At 41.3% G+C, this 25,898-nt stretch overlaps 1 protein-coding gene across 3 annotated transcripts in view; it reads right to left on the reverse strand.

Annotated features, from left to right (window-relative positions):
* Window positions 1–291: 291 nt before the first annotated feature.
* Window positions 292–25,898, reverse strand: part of WDR81 (WD repeat domain 81) — a 38,927-nt gene continuing 13,320 nt past the window's right edge. For all 3 annotated transcript variants that reach the window (XM_072138120.1, XM_072138119.1, XM_072138121.1), the window contains 7 exons: window positions 23,447–23,628; window positions 16,635–16,800; window positions 14,516–14,681; window positions 12,376–13,035; window positions 10,078–10,223; window positions 8,110–8,289; window positions 292–4,552 (listed from right to left, as the gene is read on the reverse strand). In XM_072138120.1, coding sequence (XP_071994221.1) covers window positions 4,226–4,552; window positions 8,110–8,289; window positions 10,078–10,223; window positions 12,376–13,035; window positions 14,516–14,681; window positions 16,635–16,800; window positions 23,447–23,628 — 1,827 coding nt within the window. In that variant the 3' untranslated portion in view covers window positions 292–4,225. The remainder of the gene's footprint in view (window positions 4,553–8,109; window positions 8,290–10,077; window positions 10,224–12,375; window positions 13,036–14,515; window positions 14,682–16,634; window positions 16,801–23,446; window positions 23,629–25,898) is intronic.

Consider the following 25,898-nt stretch of genomic DNA (forward strand, 5'->3'; position numbering starts at 1 on the left):
CCCCAAATCCAGGTGGGAAAAACTTGCTGCATCATTCCCAAGAAGACTCCTGGCTGTACTAGCCCGAAACTGCTTCTACTCAATACAGAGAAGAGGGTCTGGAGACTAGTAACCCAGGAAAAGCGTACACAATGTAAATCTTCAATATATTAACTTTGGATGATCATTGACTACAAAATGTTGTTCCGGAGTGGGGAAAAAAAAAAATCTCTTTTCTTCCAGACTTTCCTTGTTGTAAAGAGATAAAGGCCTGACATTTACTATAAATGCAGTGAAACAAGAAACGCAATGTAAAGATAAAACATTTTATACAAGCAGAGTTATTGCCTGGACTTTAATAGAAATCTAATATCAGTTTTGATTCTTGCTTCTTCCTATTACACAGGAGGGAAGAACAGTCTAATCGTTGATGATAATTGTCCCTTCTATCAGGATGCAGTGAGGTGTCCTCCTGTCACTCACCGGGATAATCTATAGTTATTCCCTTAAGCGATATACATTAGGAGAGAAGATTAGTCCATTTCTGAGGCTGCGCTTGGAATTCCTCCAACTTCTACAAGTTCCTTTGCAAAGAACAGTCCAGCGGTTTCCTGATGTAGAAATCTTACATTATATACAGACAGATGGTTTTACATGACTTGTATTGAGACAACCCAAACTTCCTGTGATGACAAGTGTGATGTAACGAGGACAAAGTATGGAACCGGTGGAGTACATGCAGCCCGAGTCTAGTATAGATTTCCTGAGATGCCCAGGCTTGCATTTCCAAACACAATATATACAGAATTAGAATTCATGAGAAAGAGTTAAAATACTAGTCGTGTCTAATATTCCTCTTATGGCAAGATTATAGCAATTATGGGGATAAGTAACTGCGAGATGGGGAGATTTTACATAAAGTGACGATCGCAAAAATAGCAATTCTATACTATATCATTCATAGGAGAATCCACTGTTTCTATCTGGTTAGGCTCTCACAGCGCCACCTATATTTAAGAAAAATAATAATGAAAATTTGCACTACAGGCGGTCCCCTACTTAAGAACACTCGATTTACAGACGACCCCTAGTTACAAACGGACCTCTGGATGTTGGTAATTTATTGTACTTTAGTCCTAGGCTACAATAATCAGCTGTAACAGTTATCACAGGTGTCTGTAATGAAGATTTAGTGTTAATCCTGATTCTTATGACAATCCAGCATTTTTAAAATCCAATTGTCACAGAGACCAAAAAAGTTCTGGCTGGGATTACAATGATAAAATATACAGTTCCGACTTACGTACAAATTCAACTTAAGAACAAACCTACAGACCCTATCTTGTATGTAACCCGGGGACTGCCTGTATATTTGATTGTTGATGGATTCTTTACTAAAAAAAAACAAAACGACTTTGCTATTCTATTAAAGATGCCAAAATAGAAACCCAGTGGACCTTATTGTCTTTTAGATTATGCAACAGATCTAGTACTTAATTTTTCTTGTTTACCTGGACCATTTCCTGGGTCTGACAGGTACAGATGTCATAGTAGCAAACAAGGAACTGTTATGGTTGAGTACAGTATGTATTTCTGTATTTTCCATACATTAGCCCTATTTCCAAAACTGAGGAATGTTCTAGGACCCTGGCTCCAAGCATCATGGTCTTATATCATGCTGGGAGTCCCTGCATCTCCTTGGGACTACTGCTCCATAGCAAAATATGGTTACAACATCCTATCATTATAGAGGATCTTGTGGATCTGGGTTAAGTTAGGAAATATGGCCAAAATCTAATCAGAGTTTCATGTGCTTAACACGGCCCAGCTGACTGAGTCTGATTACCTCTTAAAGGACATCTACCACCAGAATGAAGGTTTGTAAACCAAGCACATATACATGCTGTTGTCTGCCTCCTCTGGCAGGATCTGCTCTTTTTTAAGCTTCCCATAACCTTGCTTTCATGAAAAAAGGTTTTTAAATTATTTATTTTAAATGAGCCCTCAGGCTCATTTGCAGAATTTTAACAGCCTTTTTTTGTTAAACCCAGGGCATAAAAAGCTAAAAAGAGGCCACACACCAGTATGTCAGTGTGCTTGGTTTACAATCCTTCATCCTGGTGGTAGATGTCTTTTAAATGGGTTGTGCATGTATACTCAAGCAACGGAACCCATATTAGCAATGCTTCTGCACAATGAGTAACTGAAGCATTCATCCAGTGCCATAGAGGATCGTCTATAGGTGCTTGTATAGGACCCCTTTACCGGCCTTAGCAAGTGTCCTGCATTGCATGCATATGCGTTTCTCCACACCCTTTGGCATCCATTACACGAATGTGCGATCACAATACACCATGCACGCTCATACACGAATGATAGTAAAAAAGAAGACTACCTGGGCAGGAATATGACCTGCTCCCAAATCTATAGCTCGGACACACATAGCTCACAGATGGGGCAGTAGTAACAGCGCCTGTATATGTGTTTGAACTCATACAAAAACATTTGTCCACGTCCTATCAAAAGATAGCACCCAGACAGATTTTATGTTTGCAGGAACGTAGCCGATCTTGGATTAGGACACAACCGTATGTAATAGAAGAACACAGATGATACATGATACAAAAATACATACTGTGCCCCATTTGTGTTATTTGGCTGGAAGAGTATTGTATATACAAGAGCCCTGTGTGAGCCTGGTTTTGGTGATCTCAGATACTAAAGAACAGCTATATTATTCCCCCGACATTCTATATTTACCCTAGTACAAATTTAGAGAACTGCTCCAATATTTTATGTAAAGTGCCTCCAAACCAGGAATACTATAGGGCACATTTACTAAGCTCCATGCGCCAGTTTTCTGTCCGACTTTGCACACTCTTTCTAGTGCAAACCGCTAGCACAGGTATTTAAAGGGGTTTTCCCACGAAGGAAAGTTAGGCCCTATCCACAGGATAAGGCCTAAGTTTCTAATCAGTTGGGGTCTCAGTGCCGAGACCCCCACAGATCTCAAAAACGAGGGGTTCATCACTCCAGTGAGCGCAGCGCCCGGCAATTTCCGCCAGCTCCATAGAGATTAATGCAGCGGAACGATAATGCACGACCGTCTGCTCCACCCCTTGTTTTCGCTATATGCGAGGGTCTCAGCACTGAGACCCCCACTGATCAGCAAGTTGGGCCCTATTCACAGGATAGGGCCTAAATTTCCTTTGTGGGAAAACCCCTTTAAGAAGGGTCCATGAACTCTGTACTCTTAGGAGAGGCATATATGGGGTTTTGGGAAGTTTGTTGTTGATCAACAATAAATCAGAAACTTATATGTATATAAGGATAAGGTCATTTCCATAATTACTGTTATATTTTACAATGCATATTTCAGAGGGAATTTGATAAAGTGCAAACTAATCGATCCTGAGGCGTGTCCTCTTGCTACTCCCTGTAAAGTAGAGAAGTGTTAGAACTGAGTCTATATTTGGGAAGGCGGCCTTATGATGTTAAGTGGGGTTTTCCAACAATTGGCAAAACCTACCAAGATAATACAGGGGCATCTCTATGGTCTCATCGGATTGGAAGTTGGACGTTGTGTACATTGTGCATGTAAACAACGAGACTGTCGATGGTCCATGTACAATGCCAAGTGTGTGATATCCAGTCTTAGAGAACAGAGATCCACTGATGGAGTTTTGGAAGACCTCTGGAGTGATGGTGAACTTCCTAGGGTGTCAATACCCAAACTATGACCGAGACCCACTTATCTATCTTCCTATCTTATAAGTGCCGACGTGGCAATTTTGTGGCATCACAATAATGCTGAGCCTAGCATGTCTTGGTCTACCAGCGACTGGAGGCCAACTCTGCCCTGGGATGACGGCCTAGGAGCCCCCAGAGAGAGCTCTGAGTGCCACCTCTGGCACCAGTGCCATAGGGTCACCACCACTGCCCTAGGGAATACTTTTGCCAAATGTTGGAAACCCCCATTAAGTGTATAAATGCTGCTGTGGTTGTAAAATTAGAATTTACAGTGATTTTCTAAAATAAAATTGGTCCTGATATAAAAATGCAATTTCTTCTGCGCTTCAAGCGCCTCCCGTTTAATACTCCATGGGTAGAAATGTCTCCTAGACTCCCATTGGAAAGTCTTCATGGACATGGCCGCGGGCTATTAACACTACACGGTAAAAGGTCTATGGCTTTTTGAAGGAACAACATCACAGGTATATTGTTACTGTGGTTCCCTAAACAGTTTCTACGCCAGGAGACGGACTACTCCATTGTCGGAGCCCAGGAGAAGAAGTCTCTTGGTGGGTAAGACAGCCAGGTTGGTTAAGGTCCCCTTGAAGTTTTCCGAACTGAGTTTGGTTGTGCTGTTCGGTTGAGAGGATGAATCAAGGAGAGAATAGATGCCAATTTTATTTGCCACATTCCCGGTTATTATTTCGCTGCCGTACAGATCCAGAGCATGAATGGGGTCAGAATTAGACTTGAACTGATGCAAAGGTTTCTGCTCCAGCTCCTTCCAGACAGTGAGGGAATGGTCAGATGAAGAGCTCACTATGAGGTTTCCATCCGCGGCCTGCGGGACATAAAAGACATCAGTGTAAGGGATAACAGAATCTTATACGAAATTATTATAGTAATATAAGAACGTGGTATAGTACCTCTGCACCTCCTGCTGCTCGCGTCTTATGTTGATATACAGAGCTTCAGAGCCTGGTATAGACCGCAGGTGCAGGATGTACCGGGAGCGTAATGTCAATGCAACGTCCCCTCTGAGCCTCCGTATATCAGCAGATGCCTGTGATGACCCTTGCATAGTGTCGCCTGCTTTGTAAAGACAACCATGTCCAGCACTGAGCCACCATGTAAGAGAATCCTTACACATTCACTCTGGTGTGATCTTAACGATTTGATTGGGAAACAAACATTTATCGGAATGAGCCGTTGCCAATTCATTGCTGGTATTTGACGTTAAGTGTGAAGTAACCCTAACCCAAGGCCTGTGCGTCAGTATAAGAAATCACCTCCTGCAGACAGAAACTGTTTGCCGGTGATCCAGGGAGACTAAAGTTTATTTTAACTGTGCGGAAGCATGTAGTAAATCCCACACTATCCACATTTCAAGGGTTGACTAAAGGGACCATCTCCTTATGATAATAAACAAGTTATGATGAACATTATTTCACCTTGACCCGGAACAGGTTAAACAAACTATCACAGCGTGCACTGGGGCAGGTAAATATAAAGAAGAGTTACTCATTACTGGGGCTTGGGCAAGACACACACGGACACTTGTCTGTCTTATTTAAACAAAAAGCTTGATACAACTCACAAGAGGGCTGGTTAGCCGGAGAGAATTGTATACATCAATTAGTTACATAATTTATACGGCTCAACAAAGACACATATCCATCAAGTACAACCAAGCAAGGGAAGGAATTGGATGAGGAAGGGATGTAAAGGAAAGTCCGCTATATTATAACTTAACATTCAATGTTATTTAGGTGTAAAAGGCATCTAGACCCTTCTTGAAGCTCTCTGCTGTCTCTGCTGTGACTAGCGCCCGAGGCAGGCTATTCCGCAGATTCACAGTTCTCATAGTAAATAAAATAAATAATTAAATATGTTGCCATCTTTGGTCACTTGTGTTTCATTTTGTACTTTGGCTTATTGAAAGCCTCAGGTGACCCCTCAGAATTATATTTTTGAATGCCCTCTTTTTATCATTTATGGCCGTTCTACCTGTAGCTGTAAGCCACGCGGGGTGTAATCTAGCCTGCCTATACTTGTCACCTATAGGAATAAATTTAGAAGTATAATGACCCAGGATAGATTTGAATGTTTATCTTTTAACATTAGTATCATTATGTGACAGTACCTGATCCCAGTCTATGTCCTGTACTGCAGCCCTGAATTTTGGAAATTAGCCTTCTTAAAAAATTATGTGTTTTAATCTTCCTGCATGTTTTTACTTTTTACAGTGTAGGAGAAAAATAATTATATTATGATCGCCATTCCCAAGGGTTCCCGGACACTGACATTTTGGACAATCTCTGCATTGTTAGAAATCACAAGGTCCAACAATGCGTCACCTCTTGTGGGATCTTCTACACATTGCACCATAAAATTATCCTGCAGAAAGTTGATAAAATGTCTCCCCTTCACAGATGAAGAAGAGCCCTTTGGAGAGTTAAAGTCTCCCATTATCACTACTGTTCCCTCCTGTACAGCCCACTCCATCTATTTATATAGGTGACCCTCTATTTCTTCAGTGATATTGGGGTGGATGGTGTCTTTAGATTACACCAAAAATGATTTTCTCAAAGCTCTCTTGGCTTTCAATTTCAACCCACAAAGTAAGACTTAAGCCACATTTAAGGAACTTACAGGGCCAGGCCCGATAACAGAATATAGTCCCCTATGGCGCAACACTAATATACCAGAAATGCTCCAGCTTGGAGGTTTCTCCACAAGGGAGCAGAAGGGGTTGGTAACAGTAGCCCAAGTCCTACACGAAGGTCAGAATAAAACGTTTGAGCAATTGAATGATGGGTTTAACCTAGGCGGCAGGTTTTGTTTTAATATCTGCTACTGAGACACTCGCTGAAAGCCCAATTTGGCGAAGGAAATGTACCAATAGCTAGTAACATATTGTTGACATATATAATGCAAAACGGCAGGAGACCTCAGGGATGATATATTTCCTATATTCATGGCTTTTGGGCAAGTATGTGGATGGTTTTCAATTTCAGACCCAACAGAAATGGGAGAATGATATAGGCCCAATAACGGATGAGCAATGGAATGGCATGTTAGATACAGTACTTAGGCTATCATCCAGCTGTTTCTTATTTATAGAGTCTATAAGACCCCGAGATGTTGTATAGATCTCCATCCAACATCTCAGTGTCCCCGGTGCCAACAGGAAAATGTGAATCTACTATGCATGCCATGCTTTAGGTGACTTTTGGAAAGAGGTTTTTCAGACCTCTCTGAATGCACAGCCTCAATTATGTGTGCCGGGTATAATGCCTGATCTAGATGTGAACAATGCTATTGGTCTGGGCATTCACAGGGCCTTGTATCAGGCACGGAAGGAAATTCTTTCTCATTGCATACGAACCTCTCCTCCTACCATGAGAGAATATAAAAATCGTATGAATAATATCATCAGGTTAGAGTATGGAGTCTACCTAAAAAGAAAAACTACCAAGAAACTTGAGGCAATTTGGGGATTCTGCTTAGCAACCCCGGGGCTACCATCAGGGGCACTTATTTCCATTAAACAAAAATGGTCACAACTCAATGGTTAAGCTGAAATGCCTAAATATAGCACTATTAGTCTCATGATGCAATAGTCAAGGTATTTTCCGTATAGGAGGGGACCTACCATCTTTAGTGGTGTTGTATTCACTAGACTGGGGCGCCAGACCGGTGAAGGGATGGGAAGGGATGGGATGGGATGGGTAGGCAGGGCCATTATCCTGTGGTTCATATAACTCCTGGCTGCGTGCGGTGAGAATATGTCCAGAGTATATATATAAGCTCCGGCTGCGCCCAGGAATTGGGTGGTATGCTGTATGCCCCTGCTTTCGCGGTTTTACCTTTGTTTTTATGGTGTCTTAAATCAAAAAAATGGAAAAAATTTAAGACTCTGTTTTCCTCTGCCTTGATAAAAAAGTTCAGATTAAAAAAAAAGAATGTGTGACACACTGCACCCTCTACAGATACATAGTGCAGTTTGCACTAGTTTTGATAAATGTGGGCACTGGGTCACATTTATGAAAATTAATGCAATCTGTACTATGTGCAGTTTTCCTATGGAGTGTGCAGCAGATTAATCAGAACTGGTGCACGGTCTTCATTAATCTGTCTCCCCCGCATTACTCGGGAAGTGGGCACCATTTTTGTAGGGAACTATGTTCATGCTGCAGAATTGTGACGCACGTCAGTAATAAGTGTGCCGTTAACTCCAGCTAAGCACTAATACGCCCTTAAGGTGCACAAAACTGGTGCAGACGCCTTAAAAATACATGTACAAGCAGTTTGCACCTTCTTTTCAGTGCCAAGTCAGACAGAAAACTGATGCAAATGCTTTAATAAATGTGGGCCATTATATAGAACGTCTATTACCTTCATCTGCAGGATGTCTCCTTCATGTGCCGGCCACCCTCTTAGAACCAGACCGGTCCTTGTGTCCAGCAAGATGATGAAGCCAGAAGAATAACCCGCTACAACGCTGCGTCCATTTGGGCTGACGGCCAGGTAGCGGATAAGTCCTGCATTCACGTTGCTAGCCAGCTTAAACTCATGCTAAGAGGGGCAAACACGAATATTAATGATACGGATGTAAATAAATTACTTACATACAGTCATCACACAAGTAACTGACAAATACTGTAAATCCCTACGGTTATTTGACTTTATGCAGGGGAAGTTTATTAGCAGCAACACAAGAGATAGGCAGATAAGATGAAATCCATTTGTATGTATTTGTGTGTGTATATATATATATATATATATACATATATATATATATATTAAACATTTAAATAGTATTTACTGTAAATACTGCAACCAGGGTGATTAAGGGGGTTGTACCAACAAGTTCCGACTGCAGGGACCTCCACTGCCAAAACCTGTGTAATCAAGAAGTGGCTCATTTATGGTCTAGACCAGTGGTGGCGAACCTTTTAGCGTCCGAGTGCCCAAACTGAACCCCAAACCCCCCTTATTTATCACGAGGTGCCAACCAAAATTTAAAACAGTAACTTATTGCTCCCTGTTCAACAACTTCAAATTTGCCTCCTGAGGGCAGCAACACAATAGAAAGATGGAAAATGTTCATCATTTTAGCTTCTTTCCAGTGTCCCTCTGTAAACAGTGAATCGTGGGGCCAGCAGGAGGCCCTCTAAACATAATTCGGCCCTGTCTACTCATTCTCCCTCTTCCTACAGTCCCAAGTAGTGAAGTAAATATCAAAGTATGGCTGAGAGCAGCATAAGGTGCTTGGAACTGCAGGAAGTGTCCTGTCTGGTGTGCTGGGGCGATGGCCCGGGTGCCAACAGAAAGGGCTCTGAGTGCCGCCTCTGGCACCAGTGCCATAGGTTCGCCACCACTGGTCTAGACAATGAAGTGTATTCTGGTATGATAGGATTATTGGGGTTGATGAGTTTTGTTTTATTGATGGTATTTAAAATTGTTCATATTTTTATTATGGAAATAAGTGTTGTCTTTGCATTTTATGATTTCTGTAACTAAAACACTACAATTTCCCTTTTGGGATAAACAATACTAATCTAATCTTATCTAGTCAGGAAATATCTAGGGGTCCTGTTATTGGGATCAGTGGGGAGTTAACTTACACCTTTTAAGATGTCTGTCTACATGGATACAGAATAAAAAATAATAAAATACAATAAAATCAAACCCTTTGAAGTGTCTGCCTGGTCATACTTTCTTACATTAGTTCAGTTTGGAAGAAGTAGAAAACAGAGAGAAAGGATTGGGATAAAACTAGATACAGCGTTGTGTATATTGCCATAAAAGGAAATCTGGCTTTAAAAATGAATTTATATTGTTATTGTGAATTTCTGTTTAATTATTTACTGATTTGGGCAAATTTTTATTGCTTTTTACACGAGAAAATATTAAAAATATAAGAATAATTGTTTAATATCCACAACTGCTGGCCACTAGAGGGAACTGTGCAGTGTACTGTATCATTCTCTATCCTGAACACCGAGTAGGATCTGGGATGACGTCATGATGGAGCAGGAGTCCTGTATGATACACAGCTATGACAGCACTGTTAATGGTATATGTACGGATTTGTAGTCACCAGATTAGCACAGTACAGTGAACTCCTCGGTTTTCAAAAGGTTTACAGCTAAACAAGAGCAGGACACTCCTATACAATGTAACAATCACCTGTGCCTTGTAGATGGGGCTCCATCTAGTGGCCAATAATGATATAAATACACGGGGAAGTGTATAAGCTGTTAGACGTGGCTAGCACACAGCAAACAACTTTAGTCATGTGCATGACGCCTAACACCGTTTTACTGGCAATAGCCATAATGAAGCAATATGTATTAGTACCTGAAGCCCGGGTTTCCGAGGATCAATGAATCGCAGTATGGAGTCAGAGCTTCCAAACGTCACGCTGCAGTAAGGAGGCGGCATTGTGGCCACTGCAGTAATGGGGACCTTAGTGTCTCCAGCCTCATAAGTCCGAATGGTTTTACCTGTCAATCAAAATACTCAATATGTTAATGTTGTTTTGAAGGAGGAGCTCCTTTTTATACACAGTACCCCCATTCTTGTATTATAAACCCCAAATATGTGAAGATAAGAAATATATTACATTAATATCAAATATTAATCACACAGACATTAACCAATCAGCAACCATTTTATTAGTAGTATATGTACAGAATATCAACCATGCTGAACTCCAACATGCCCAATCTTTCCTGCCCAATTACATGGGAAATAGATTTAGATTTTAAGTTTTTCCCCAAAACTCTTCTTAAATTTCCCCAAAAACCCTGAATGTATTACCAAGAAAGGAGACATAGCATTATTAGAAGAACTAAACATCCCACTAGATGGCAGAAACGCTTTTCCAATTGTTCAAGTCCAACAATCTAGAACTATAAAGTGTAGGATCTCCAAGCTATGTAACATATGATCCACAGCTAAGAAGTAAAGTATCGATAATCTGTTTTATAGATATCTAATATAATCTATATATAAGGTATAAAGCTATGTAGCATATGATCCACAGATAAGAAGTAAAGTATCTAATATAATCTATATATAAGGTATAAAGCTATGTAGTGTAGGAAATACAGATATAAACTATAGATTTCTATGTGAACATAAAGTAAGCCGTTGCAAGTATTAGTCACTAATCCCACACAGGGCAATTCTGTAAAATCTGGTAATAGAATTGCTCCATTTGTGTGTGGAAGACCTGTATATACACAATCTTATATATAGATGGCACTTCTAAAATATATTTCTAAAATATGACAACCGTGAGAGTTCAGCCTCTTGGACCTCAACCAATTCCGACCTGCAGTAGCTGAAGTATTATTTACTTTTGACCAAGTTACAACATGACAATTTGGTGGGATATGCCATCACTGTGGGGGTCTGAGCTTGCAGACCTACATAATGACAATGTGTAACCTGACAACTTCCCTACTGTGTCTTCAGATTTCCTCTGCTCTTTTTGTGGTGCCAAATCTCACACAGGCTTGTTCTATTCTGTGTCACTACATATTAAAGATCATATCACAGTGTAAATGCAGACAACTGATAAGACATTAAAGTGGGGTTCCAGCTACTACTGAAGGATATTGAGTTAATGAGATTTATAGGAATTCATCCTATTCACTTCAAAAGGAGCTAAGCTGCAATACCCAGGCATGGCACAGGAGGGCACACATTTCTTGCTGTAGGCATCCGCTGTACAAAAATATTACAAGGTGCTGATTTGATCAATGACCAACTAGATTAAAATATTATTCACATTCTGTCCTCTAAAGAAGAAGAGTGTTCACTATAGCAAACAGAGGCAGGAACTGAGTATGGGGCCCCCTCTATGGTGTCCATGTAAGTGTATGTATATGTTTTTGAATTTTTTGATTTTGATAATCTGCATTGGACTGCTGGGACCCCACTGCTCAAGAAAATGGTCTTCTGCGGTTATGAATGGGGGTCCCATTCTCTTTCGGATGGAGCGGCAGGATGAGCATGTGTCATGTCACTCCTTTCAATACTGTAGGAGTGTCGGAAGATGTTGAGTGCAATCCTCCCATTGGGGCACATTTTCTAAGGGTTCGCGAAACGCATTTCCGTCGGGTTTCCCCAATTTTTCCGTTTTGCGCAACATTTAACTGGGGTTTTTGGCGCATCGGCGCCTGCTTTCACGCGACACATATCGGGGGAGGGGGGGCCGTCGGACGATCCGATGGATTCAGACAACACTCGGGATTTAACTTCTCAAATTGTGTTGCTCCGGCGGACCTCAGGGGGGAAGCGACACATGCAGGATATCAGGTGCACGATCTTGGTGAATCGCGCCGTACTTAGTCTTCGTCGGACCGTCCGGATCGGGCATCGCGTCAGGACCGTGTAAGTAAATGTGCCCCATTGTATTAAATGGAGAGGCAGGGCAGATCCTTAACTTGCCAGTTCATCACTTAGTGAGAACAAGACTCCAGTTCTTGTGAACTGTGGGAGTCCGTTCTTGTGATCGATGGGGGTCCCAGCAATAAGGCCACTACCAATTAGATTTTTATCCCCTTTCCTGCACGTAGGGGACAACAAATAAACTTGGGACAACCCCATTAAACATGGTTTCAACTAACATTTCCAGTGGTGCTCTACCTGTATATTGGTCCCATATGCAGACTCCTCCATCACAGCTGACTATCTGCTGCACAGACTCCAGCTGCCCCACATAAAACACTGTCTTCTTGTGCTCGGCATAGGTGAGCCGTGGCGCCATCTCTCTGGTGCCATCCCCATAGTTATACAAAGGCCATAAGCGGACTGTTTTGTCCTTGCTGCCACTCAGAAAGAAATCTTCCCCACTTAAAGGTTTTACACATTTGATTGCCCCGGAGTGACCCACGAAGCTCTGAAGTTTGATCTGATGGAAGTAGAAGTGAGGCTCTTGCTGGCTTACGCCAATCTCATACTGCCAATATGCTAGCCAGTTACCACACAGCCCATGGGCACTTTTCTGAAGGTCCTGCTTGAAGGTGTTCTCATCACAATGAAAATTCTCCACTACAGGACTGCGGCAGGATGACCTCGAGGCTGGGGGCTGCGTATCTTTTGGCACTTGAATGCGGTTGCCAACCATGAAGCCTCCGAAAGTGCCTGACTGACTGTCTTCCTCTGAGCTGTGGGCAGGGACGCCAATTCTTCCGCCGTATTCAAATGGTTGTGTCCGACTGTCTGTTTCCTTTGGAATTACTGCTTCTTGATAAACCATAGTCAGTCTCCATAATAAATCATGGTTTGGAACCAGCTGAGCATCCCCTGGAATACATACAAATTACATTACATGGGGAATGGGATTTACTACTAGCGCAAAATGCAATAGTAACAACCAAGTCACCGGAAGGGAGTTGTAAAGAATGGGGAAAAAATGTAACAAAAAGGTCTAAAAAAACAAGACTGGTAATAATATCATACACAAAAGACAGGAGCAACTTTGCACCAGTGTGACCCAACCCACCTATGCCAGTACCAGGAGTACTGGTAATAGCATTGTGATCCTATTGCATTTGAGTCCAGATCCCTTTTAGTAGTAATGTAATAGGATTATCTGAATGAAACCCATCAACACCCTTAACGCCCTAACCAATGTGGTCTGGCAATGTATAGCGGCATCCTTGTAATCAACTCATTGGCTGATGTGACAGGTGTCAGTCACACCCCCAAGTATCACTTATTAAAAGGAGTCTTTAAGCACTCAACACATACAAAACTGCAGTGTTAGGAAGCAACCCTGGAGATCTGCTTAACCATAACTTTGTATTTTGTTTGTAGCAGCCGGACCGCAAAAAGTGTATTTATATTCCAGTTTAGTAGCTAGACTTTGAGCACTGGAGGAGTCTGCTCCGACTTCTATTCTTTTATCTCTGCATTCAATCTGATCCGCAGCCCCTTCCCTCTGCTGGACTATCAAACCAGAAGCCTACTATTGTTCTTATTCACAGCAGAGGAGCTGTCCTGTGTTCAGCGAGGAGATCTCACACACCAGTGCACCAGAGTGAGCAAAGTCCAGCTACAATATTGGAATATAAATGCATATTTTTTTTTTATTTTTTTTTACAGTTTTGCAAACACTAACAGCTCACATAAAGGTATGGTTACACAATTCTACAGGACTGTTACCTAATACTATCTGCAGCTTTGTAAAGTTAAAACTGCTGAAAGATTCCCTTTAACAGCCATTCTTCTGGATGGGTCATTAATAGTCAGAATCCTTTCAGATGGTATAGATCAATATGAGAGGTTTCTGGCAGAAAAGGCATGTAATCAGACCCATTTCTACCTGTTTTTTTTTTTAAAACATGCCATGCCCCGACACACTATATTTACCATAGTGTCTGCCAGAAAAAAGTTGGAGGCTATAGCTGAAATCCCATGTGCTGGTGGGTGAATATTCAAAATGCCAGTCTTAAAGGACATCTACCACCAGGATGAAGTATTATAAACCAAGCACACTGACATTTTTTTTAAAGGCTTTTAAAATGATGCAACTGAACCTGAGGGGCTTAATGCTCCATAGACGTTAATGGAGCCTATAGCTTCCCAGGCTCATTTGCATAATGTTTAAAGCCTAATTTTCTTAAAAACAAGGGCATGGGAAGCTTAAAGAAGAGCAGATTACGTCAGAGGGGGCATACACCAGTATGTCAGTGTGCTTGGTTTACAATCCTTCATCCTGGTGGTTCACCTTCAATATCCCCCTCAACATGTTTAGAGGTGGCTAAAGGCCCCTCGTACTTACCTATGAGACAAGAAAATGGTATGAATGTTGCATATGCCATCTCTGCATTAAACACTTTTTCCAGCTCCTCAATCAGAGTTAGATCCACAGGTAACGTTCTTCCATCAGAACACATGACACTCTGTACAGATGACTCCACCGAATTCTGAGCCTCCGCTACTAGTCCCTAGCAATGGATAGGAACAGACAGATAACACAATACATTGGCCTTGAAGCTTTATAACCCTGCGTTTAGTTATCCTCATGGTAGATCTACCCACACACTGCAGCACTGAGAGAATAATACGTCTATTAAACGGGAATTGTGCGTCCAACAAAAGATGACTTTTCTATCCCTTTTCCACAGCCGTGATCAGGGACAGCAGTTCTCATATATAATAAACCTGAGGAACAGTCCTATGTGCTCACACAAGAATGAAAATCACTGCAGCAGTCAATAATTGTTACATCATTTTTCCAATCATTAATATAGGTCTGTGGTTATGAGATCTTGCAGTCTCCTCTTAAAGGGAATCTGTCACAAACTTTTACCCCCCTAAATTAGCAGCCTCCTGACACAGTGTACAAAATCCACTTTCTAGCATTCCCTCTTTTATGTGACATTTCACCAGTTTACCTATAAAATATCTCATCCAAATTCATATGTAAACGAGCTAAGAAGAGTCATATTTGTCTGAAATGAGTCTTATTTAGAGCCTAAATTGAGGAAATAGACTGATGTTTTTGGTATCAAATTGAAGATTAGAACCCCCATCTATGTATTTTACTGTCTCCGATTCCATTTTGGAAACTCACAGAACTATCAATCTGATGTAATCTGTCAGATTCAGATCTTCAAATAGATACCAAAACTGGGATTCTAAGTACTATAAAACCATAGATAACAGGGTCTGATGTGACGCCTCTCCCTTGGCCTTATATTGCTCATTTTCACATTCAATTTGATAGCAAAAGCATGATTCTAGGTACTATAGAGCCCAAGATATGGGCATCTAACGTGACACCCTGCAGCCCCTTAAAATGACTCATCTCAGGCAAATATGACTCTTCTTAGATTTCACACCATTAGCTAGGGTATGAAATTTCATTTCTAGAATTCCCTTTTATGTGAAATCGCACACATTTATTTATTTATTTTTTTTAAAGTCATATTTTCCTGAGATGAATCAAGTTTAGAGGCTGAAGGGAGAGGGTAACTTTAGAACCAGAGATAGGGGCATCTGTAGTACCTAAAAACATACTTTTATGGTGTCACAATAACTGTAATTCTAGAACTTGTATAATTCCCATATAGTCCTTACATGATACACAAAGTCTTATACGGGGTTATACTGATAACTATTCTCATTGTTTCATATTAGATTGTGCTGCTTGCTGTAGCATATCCCATGACTAATTTTGAGTCATATCTGAGCTCACCTCACCTCATTTCCTTCTGTATTACCTTGTAGAACATTGGTCTATGTTTTGCACATTGTTTTGACAGGTTTTGTTCATGTGCTTTCTTTTGGTGCTTAATAAAGCTTTAAATTACAAAGAAAAAAAGCCCAGAATTGGATTTTATCCTCTGCTCACATTTACAGCTATGTCTTTAGCTGCCTGTATATCTGGTTTTGTACATCACATGACCACAATCTGAAAGATGCTAATTGGGAGAGATTTATCAGAACTGTCTGAGGTAAAACTGTTCTACTTGTCTATGGAAACCAATCAACTGTAATTTCTACAAACAGGTGTTGGAAAATGAAAGCTGAGCTGTGATTGGTTGCCATTGGCATAGGCAGATAGACTACAAATAGGGCTTCTGAACGAATACTTTAGAGGTAAAACGGACAAAAAGCTACATAAAAGAGGGTATAACCCTGAGGGGGCCGCTAGTTTCATGGGGTAAAATAGGAGTGTCCCTTTAATGAAACATTGTGTGATCATAGCCTTAAAACTCTTATGTGATGGACATAAGCCTGCCGTTTTACCATTAGTTTTGCTCTGAAGGCCTATGACTGTATAATGTTCTTTATTTGGCTTGTGAATTAGGATGTGACAATTTTTTTGGAAATTAATTAATTATTTTGCTATATTAGGTTCTGAGAGTGCTACTCATGGAGTTGATGGGTTATACCTGCTTATGGATGTCCTGCAGTACAGTAAAGTTACTGAAAAAGATTCGGAGGGCATCACTAAGATGTTGCTGGACCATCTCTCTTCCGATCCTAAGACAGATGAGGGAGATGAGGCTGCTACATTTCACGCAAAGAGCCACACGGGCCTGGGGACCACTGGGAAACCTATAAAAGAAAACAATTTATACAGATCAACCTCCAACTATAGTTACAACTTAAAAATGTCATATCCATAGATATGTGTATGGAAATGTTGGGTATTAACCATTAGAACTCTTAAAGGAAACCTGTCATCAGGTCTGTGTCACTAGTCCTGTCACTACTACCTGTTGGAGCAGCTCACAAGGATCCCATCCCAGCCTTTATCTAGTTATTTCATACATTATTCATTGTAAAATCATCTATTCTTTATCATGTAAATGAGGCTGGTCACATGGTCAGAGGCAGTGATGTCACCCCTGTTACCCCTCCCCTCTCCTCCCCCTGCTCATGTCTGTGTGTAATGTATAGTAAAGCATTGCTAGTGTGTGCTGCATCTGCTGACATGCTGCATCCTCCTAATATACAGGTGAGAGACACAGACATCAGCTACACATGAATCTGACATGTTCTGCTATAACATGGCTGCAGCCTGGAGCTGCTGTATCTCTCCTATACACACACACACACATGCACACACAGGCTGCAGGGGGTGTGGCCACCAGCACCAGGAAGCACATCATTATACAGCCTCACATCATTATACAGGCTGTCAGTCATGCACTGGGGGTGTGGCCACCAGCACCAGGAAGCACATCATTATACAGCCTCACATCATTATACAGGCTGTCAGTCATGCACTGGGGGTGTGGCTGTACCTCCCACTCATGAATAAGGTGGACAGCTTGAATATGCTAATGACTCATTGGACATTTCACAGATCATTTGCATACAGCTTTAGGACCTCATTGCTTAGGGTTACAGGCATGTAGAGGGACAATGAAGGGATAGAGACAATGCTCTCTAATAGCAGTTTATGAAAATATATTTAGTTTAGGGGGGTTATTTTGCATGACGGGTTCTCTTTAAAGTTATAATATTCTGTATTACAAAAGTTCAGCAGGAATTCTACCAAAACCACCATCTCGTTGGTTACATGGTAATACAAGAAAGGAAACATTTTGGCAGCATATAAAGAAAGTAACATTTGGTTAAGACAACAAAGTAGCAAGGTGGCGCAACTGGAATGCTGCCAGGTTCATGTTGCTGTAGCTTTCCAAATACTGATTCTCCTGTGCAGAGATCGAGTTAACGCCTGTACAAGTGTCTGACGCATGTACAGGCGAATTTACTCCTGCTTCCCTCGGTCCTGGACGCGCTGCAGACACTTCAATGCTGCAGCTTGCAGCCTCGATGGAAGGTCATGTGACCAGTGCCCAGTAATTGTGTACACACCAATGATGCTCCTATTACATGACTACAAAACACCAAGTCTGCCCGGGAGCCATACACGCTGCTGGCACTGTGCCTCTCCCTCTCCTGCAGCCGCCAACGGTGTCCGGATAGGGGAGGGGCTCCAGCTCATGTCTGCCGGGATACAGCTCAGAAAGCAGACACTTCCTGTGCAGCCTCCTCTGTACACACCCATGTCACTAATATCCTGGGCAACATGGGATCCACTTAGATAATTTCTGTCTCCACCACAGGCTGTAAGTGTGGATCATATGTATTGTACTGTATGTTTGTGTGTTTATCTGTGTGCCATGTTAGGGTTTCATATATATTGCATGTGTTTATGTGTGTGCATCATCAGTGTGTCATAAGAAGTGCATTTGTTTGTGTATACAGTTTCAGTGGGTTGTATATATTTGCATGTGTTTATCTGTGTACAGTATGAGGCCACATGAACACGGGTGCATTTTGCTGGCCAAACACAAATGCCTGTGTCCCATTGTTTGTGGCCCATCTGACATCAGAGGGGTGTCACTCACTTAGCCGTTGTCCATGATAAGTGACTGCGCGGGATGCAAAGATGGCAGGTCTTATTCCTGCAGTCTTTGCATGCGTGAGGAGGTTTTGTAGCAGATGAGGCGTGAGTAAGCAGTATGTGTTGGGAAGGGGGGGGGGCACACTTTTTTCAAGCCCTCTCTGTAAACCGAATAGTCTGGAAACACCCTTGTCTTGTGTCATGGGCAGGTTCGGGCTGTCACACTGACAGCCCGATCCTCTACTGTGACAGGGGCTGATATAATCGGTCTTCTGTCACAGCGCTGTGCACACCAATCCTGGGGGATCCAGTGATATCATCAGGATATATGACGGTGCGGTCACACATGGCAGTAATGCATGTCTTTTCAAATGCATCAGAACAGCTGAGAAGAGGAGATTTGCCTGATCACACAGCTGTTAACATTTTGTTTACAAAATGCCCCATGTGAACGCACCCTAATAGCCATGTGCACCCTCTCTGCAAGTCTGGGTCTAAAGATCACATATTGTCACTTATTAGTATAACTGACAATATGATGCTCCTCCTCGGCTAGATATACTCCTCAAAATCTCAAAATCGGAAAGAGGAGTGCACCCTCTGCTCCTGTGTAACATCTCCATAGAGTCCTAAATTCTGCATAAAATGAACCTGCACTGCTGGCAAAACCTGATGCTGATAGAAATCAACAAAGATAGAAGATAAGAGGGAAAGTACTACAAAGAGGAGTCTCCTTCCCGCATTTCATGCAGCGTTACTATGTACATTGCACATTAGAAATATGACATTATTGACACAGCAAATACAGCACATTACGTTCCTGAATGAAAGCAGAATGACCTTGAGGATAAAAGAAACATCTCTGTGTACACTCTCTATTCAGGAAGAGGAAATTAAAACCCAATTGTAGTCAAGTATCTGCCCCTGATCAAAGCTTCATATTCTACCAATATTTATTCAAGCCTGTGAAGGTTTAAGAGTCTTGTTTATACGATAAATGGTCCCGATACTTAATGAACCACCGCATAACATCTCTAGACTGCTCAGTAGACACACCATCTCTGTGTCTGACACCCATAGGTGATGATAGCTTCCCCTCTCCCCCTGTGTCAGTCCAAACTGTAGTTATGGTATTATTTTCATAAATGATCAAATTTAGAATAAATGGTCACTGTCATCTTCTCACCTCTTACAGTGTAGGCCTGGATGTGACTGAAGTATCAAAGATGATATAACGGCAGACTGAAACTCCAGTCAAACCCAGAGCCGCAGTCATCTGAGATGATATCACAGTAGATAGAACATTACATCTCTGGATGTGACTGGAGTATCAGAGATCATCTAACAGCAGATATAAAACTGCAGCTACGGATGTCGATGGCTTAGAGTCACAATCAAAATCATATTATCTCACACATAAGCTGTCTTAAACTAAGAATGTCTTTTGTTTCCTATAGCAGCCAATCAGCTCATATTTATGCCCAGAAGAGATGTGGTTGCTTGCCATCTAGACTAACTGCTAAAGCAGTCAGCTGCTTCTATAGTTTTACGATGACTATTCCGAAGTTACTAAGCCTATTTTGAAAAGCGCAGGGTGAAAATTTCCAAAATATGGATATAACATTTCCTGAGTCACAGGAGGCGTCTGTGGAAAATTTTGAGATTGTAAATGTGACCTCTACACACAAATACATACATACACCGTAATATAGATTTCTGTATTGTTAAAGGGAATCTATCAGCAGTTATGATCATACAAAACTGCCCTCGGGATCTGTGTATCCATACATTTGTGTGTGTTGTTGTTGGTATAAGCAGGGCTGTGAATAATGTATTTATATTCCAGGATTGTAACTGGGCTTGCAGAACCGTGGTGTACTGGTGTGTGAGATCTCTTCACAGCAAAGACCCCTACACCGAAGGCCCCTTTCGCCCAAATGTATGGAAAATGGCTGTAACCTACCGGTAATGTACTGTTTTTATAGGGGTGACATACGGCCACATCCATTTCATTGGGCAATACAGCCATCCATTTACATGGCCACATTGTCCAACGTACTGTAAAAACATATAGAACATGTCCTATTTTCTCCAGTATTTTCGTTCCGTATGTCCCATAGAAGTCTATGGGAATGTTTAAAATACGTGTTACATATGCACCGTATGCTCCTGTATACATGTGTAGTATCCATGGAGCCCAGAACCAGTGAGGGGTGCATTCTGTCAGCCAGCCACTAGTCGTGCACATACGGATGGAAAACGTCCCATATATACAGATTCATATAGCACAGATATACAGGACTTGAGAAATCTGTTCTTGTAAAATGAGTCTAACTACTGTAGTATCCAAACAGAAGCCTGAATTTGCACTGACTAACAGTAGCATTGAGGGAATGTGCACCACAGTGCTTCAAGTACAGCTACAATATAATAGATTTCTTCTGCTACTAACAACACACATAAAGCTTCAAGTACAGCTACAATCCTAAAATATAAATGCATTTTCCCAGCTCTGCTGCTACTAACAACACACATAAAGCTTTGATGGCTAATTGTTCAACTAAATTTATCTTTGCATTTTGTGGGGATGATCCAGTTTATGATAAAAGGATTTACCCTGCAACTTGCTAGTTAAGCTCAGCAAATAATCTGTACACACAAGGCTACAGTGTAAAGCACAGGGTTCATTTCAGACTACCTCAGACTTCCATTACCGCTTTGATGGAGTCATTATTATTAGATATTAGACAGCAGATAAGAATCACCTATGGAATAGAGGTTTAAACACATTTTAGGCATCTAGAAACCCTCTTTAAGACCGCATTAATTCACATTAAGGTGGATACATAAGAGGTACCGCATACTTTACTCATTATACTACGCTGGATGTAATGTGGAAGGGAACCTGCATTCCTATTACCAATAATAATATAATAAAAATGCACTTTTCATCTAGGAAACAGCATTTATCATGTTAAGCAAATTTACCAATATTTCGTTTATACTAAAAAACAGAGATTACTCGGAATTTCCTTAGGACATTTATAGCAGGAGCAATACCAGGAAAAGCACACATAATATCGATCACATCAACAAGTAATTGACGTTACTTGACTTTTAGATAAACAGCGCAAAGTTTTTATCTATAAAACCACTCTGCTTCCAAGTGTGTCTGGTTATAGCTTACACCCCATACACTGCGGGGCTCCGATATTTCTATCTATGCACTTCCTCAGAGCTTGCAGTCTGTGGTTATGTGCGACTATGACATATGACTACAAAAGATCGCAAGGACTACTGTTGCAAAATATTATTTCCCTTTTTTGGTTGTATAGCAGTGTAGAGCTAGATCAACCTTTGTTATGTGACGTCCCCGGAATAAGGGTTCATTTTCATAACCTCTAAATGGAGTAAAAAATATTTTTGAATTGTCCTCTATTGTAGCAAGTTGACATTGTTGTGGTTCTATATTTACGTTAATAAACCGGTGCACCCCCATTTCTTACACTACAGCCAGTTACAACTACAGCCCTGTTAAACCAAATACCTAATTTGCATAAATATGGAAAGGTCTAAAAAAAAAAAAAAGATCGATCTCTGAAAAACCCACAAGCATGTAGCTGAAGAAATCCATGGAATACACGAATCGTGGGGAATGTGACCATGGATTTCACCCTTCATCAAGTGAAATCTGCATTTTGTCATGGATTTGGTGAGTATAAATTCTGTACAAGGGGTTAAAGCTTAACTAATAAAACCTATTTTAGAAATGAATAGAGCAAGGTATATTAAACTTTGTAATATATTTAAGAAAACAGCTTCTCAGTACCTTTGTTCTACTTCTTTCTCCTGTAGTGAACAGTGTTAACTGAAAGCTTCCTGAGGTCTGTCCACTTCAGACAGATAACTAGACAATATCAGGGTGGTTTTACATTGGCTTTTTTTCACATCAGTGATTTTTCATTGAACCCTTTTTGGCTTATGCGCTTATACAGATTGGTTTTCTCTTCCTGGCTTCAGTGATTTTAGTGATGCCTTACTGACCTATTTCTTTTTAAACGGGCTGGGAAAAAAAAATGGTAAATAATCTGTTTAGAACCTGTTCTTTTTGTGTTCACTGACAACAGTGAAAAAAAGTGGAAAAAAGAAGAGTGAAAAAGCCCATTGAACAGAATGGGTAAGTAAGGCATCAGTGAAAAAGCTGTACGAATCCATGGGCCAAAATGTGTTCAGTGAAAAATCACTGATGTGAAAAAAAACCCCCACCAATGTGAAACTACTTAATAATTGAGCTCTCGCATTAGGTTAGACTATCCAGGAACTGTCTGTAAAGAATTAAGTCATTAGACACTTTATTGGGTTCCTTTATCTCTCAGACGTCAATTAATACAGGGCGGAAAACTGATTTACACAAACTGCTTTATACAGAAAGAAAGGCAGGGGAAAAAGAAGGACACAGTATATCACAAAGTTTACTATTATCATCTCCACTATTCATTTTGAAAATTTTGTCAAAAGTTCAGTTACACTTCAAGAAGAAGTAGATTTTTTTCCTGCAAACTATTCTTGTTTACAAAGAACGGTGATCACTTTTATAACTTGCACTGGAATGTAAATTTGATTGTGATCAGTGCCTGATGTGATCCCGTGGTGTGGGGATCCCTGGACGTTATACTGCTTCTGCAGACTTGTTTTCCTTAGTGTCCTTAGTGAAGCCCCCCACCCTCCCCCCACAGTGTATAACATTATTTTACATACACAAATACATTTAATGCTATTAATACACAAACTATCAGATATCAATGCTAGAAACACATTCATTTTGTTTAGTAAAACATGCATTACCCAATAGTAGTAGAAGTCAGAAAACTCAACACTGGTAGCAGCACATCTTGATTGATTTTGGGTAAAATATCCATGAGGGTGGTATCGGAAAGGTAGATGATGATCTTCTGAGTCAGGGTGACGGCAGCGAGGAGTCCAGCTTCTTTCCGGCTGTTCAGTCTGCACCCACTGCTGGGGGCCACCTGAATGTGTAGATATGAAATACAGTACAATAGGATTGTGGATTTTGAAACCTTTTACATTGAAAATTTTACCTAGAATTCACTAATAAAACTGATCAGGTAATAAAGATTCTGTCACTGTCTATCCAAAAAACAGCATATGCTTGCCTGATCCTGGCACAACAAGGGGTCAATATCTTGCTGATATGCTGTATTTTTGGCCAGGGAGGATATACAGGACTTGGTATAAGGGCTGAGGCTCAATAATCCTTTGTCCTAATACAGACATGGCCAGTTGTGTTTATATCCTCTCCTAAAGTTCTGAGCTCCCAGGACACAAAGAAAAAACTTATTTTGTGTATATGTGTCTTGGTTTTAGTAGAAAAGAGAAAATGAGGAAGGACCTGCTTGGATGTTGTCAAAACAGATTTAACATACGCTGGTGCTCCTGAGCCCCCCCCACGGGAGGGGGCGGGACCTCTGGAAAAGGGGTGTGGCTTTCTACAGTCTCCCCACAGTGCAGGAAGTAGAGCTGTAATGGCTGCCTGCAAGTAGAGCCGGTAGCGGGACTGTGTGTATACATGTGTATGGAAGTAAGGAGGCTTGACAGGAGTCAGGGAAGACATGTATGTTACATGGGACTATATGTCTGGCGGGTGCGGAGGTGGCATGAGGTGTATGTTACATGGGACTGAATGTCTGGCCGGTGCTGAGGTGGTAGCAGATGACATCCCCTCTCCCAGAGATTGCGTTAACGCTTATACAAACGTCAGTGACTGTTGTATATGCAGGTGTTTAAATCGGCCTGGAAGTTTTCTCCCATAATCCCTCGGCTGGAAGGTCATGTGACTGGAGCACTGATAACAGTGCTTCTATGGGATCACTGTTATATGTGAACTGCATAAAGAGCATCTAAGAACACGTAAAAAATTAACACACACACCAAAAAAAAAAAAAAGGTAATAAAATTTATTTTTTTAAAAAGCGTTTTACAAAGCAACCATCATGGATTAGCAGTGTCAGCTGCAGTCTGGTCAGTGGGGCTCAGCCGCTTCTACCACAGTCTGGTCATATGGGGGAGCGAGAGGGGAGTGCGCGTTAGCCGCAGTCTGGTCAGTGGGGCTCAGCCATGTCTACCGCAGGCTGGTCATATGAGGGAAGGGGGGGGGGGGGTGACACTGTGCGTTAGCCACAGTCTGGTCAGTGGGGCTCAGCCATGTCTACCGCAGGCTGGTCATATGAGGGAAGGGGGGGGGGGGGTGACACTGTGCGTTAGCCACAGTCTGCAGTCTGGCCACCGGGGCTCAGCGGCGTCTGCCGCAGTCTGGGCACAGTAAAGGGGAAATAGTGTGCGTTAGCCGCAGTCTGGACGTTTGGTGTAAGCGGCGTTAGCCACAGTTAGTGCGACCTTTGGTAGTCGCTGCACGGCTGCATTGACACAAATTTTTTAATCCTTATAGAGGCTCCTGCTTCAGACAGTTCTTACAACTAAAGTTAAAAAGATCTGAGGGACATGGCTATTCTTCTGAGAGACTTATTTTTTTCTTGCTTCGGTTTCTCATTTTAAACATTTTAAAAGTACATTTATTTTATTATGTGCCCTTCTTTTACACCTCCTGAAGCCTCAATAACAAATTCACAACATGGTGTTGTTCCGACAGCATCATCATTTAATGATGGGACAGCGTGTTACAGAGAAAACTAACAAACCAATGAGAAAAGTGCATCTCATATCACTGACATCACGCTGACTTACCACATTCTACAATCTAGAACCAGAGAATAGGATTTCCTTTTCTTGCACAGTTTTATTAGTTTTTTTTTAATTTTAAGTGTCAGCACTTTGAAAGTCAATTTGTTTTTCCGTTTCATATAATACTAAGCGAAAGGCAACACAATAGGATTCAGTTGTCACAGGTAACAAATACAGTAAAACAACCGAGTATCACATTAGTGCTGCCTATTCCATCCAGACAACATCGCTCTAGGTAATGAAATGCCCTTAAGGGATTAGATTTGGCAACATTGCTAATGCCATTTCCAGTCACACAACAAACATGTTACAATAAAAAAGGAGATGTCTACCGAAATTAATTTGCATTCAGAAAGTTTACGTGGAAAATATAATGAAGTAGGACACATATCAATTTCTACTCCCTGTTCATATATTCTTTAAGGGAATATGGATTTTATGGAGTGGGACTCCCTGGCGGGGAACCACCTCAGGGACCAAGATTACATAACCATGGACAAACATGATTTAGAAGGACTGGCCAAAGATTTTGACAGAT

Source organism: Engystomops pustulosus, chromosome 2 (assembly GCF_040894005.1).
Source record: "Engystomops pustulosus chromosome 2, aEngPut4.maternal, whole genome shotgun sequence".
NCBI lineage: Eukaryota > Metazoa > Chordata > Amphibia > Anura > Leptodactylidae > Engystomops > Engystomops pustulosus.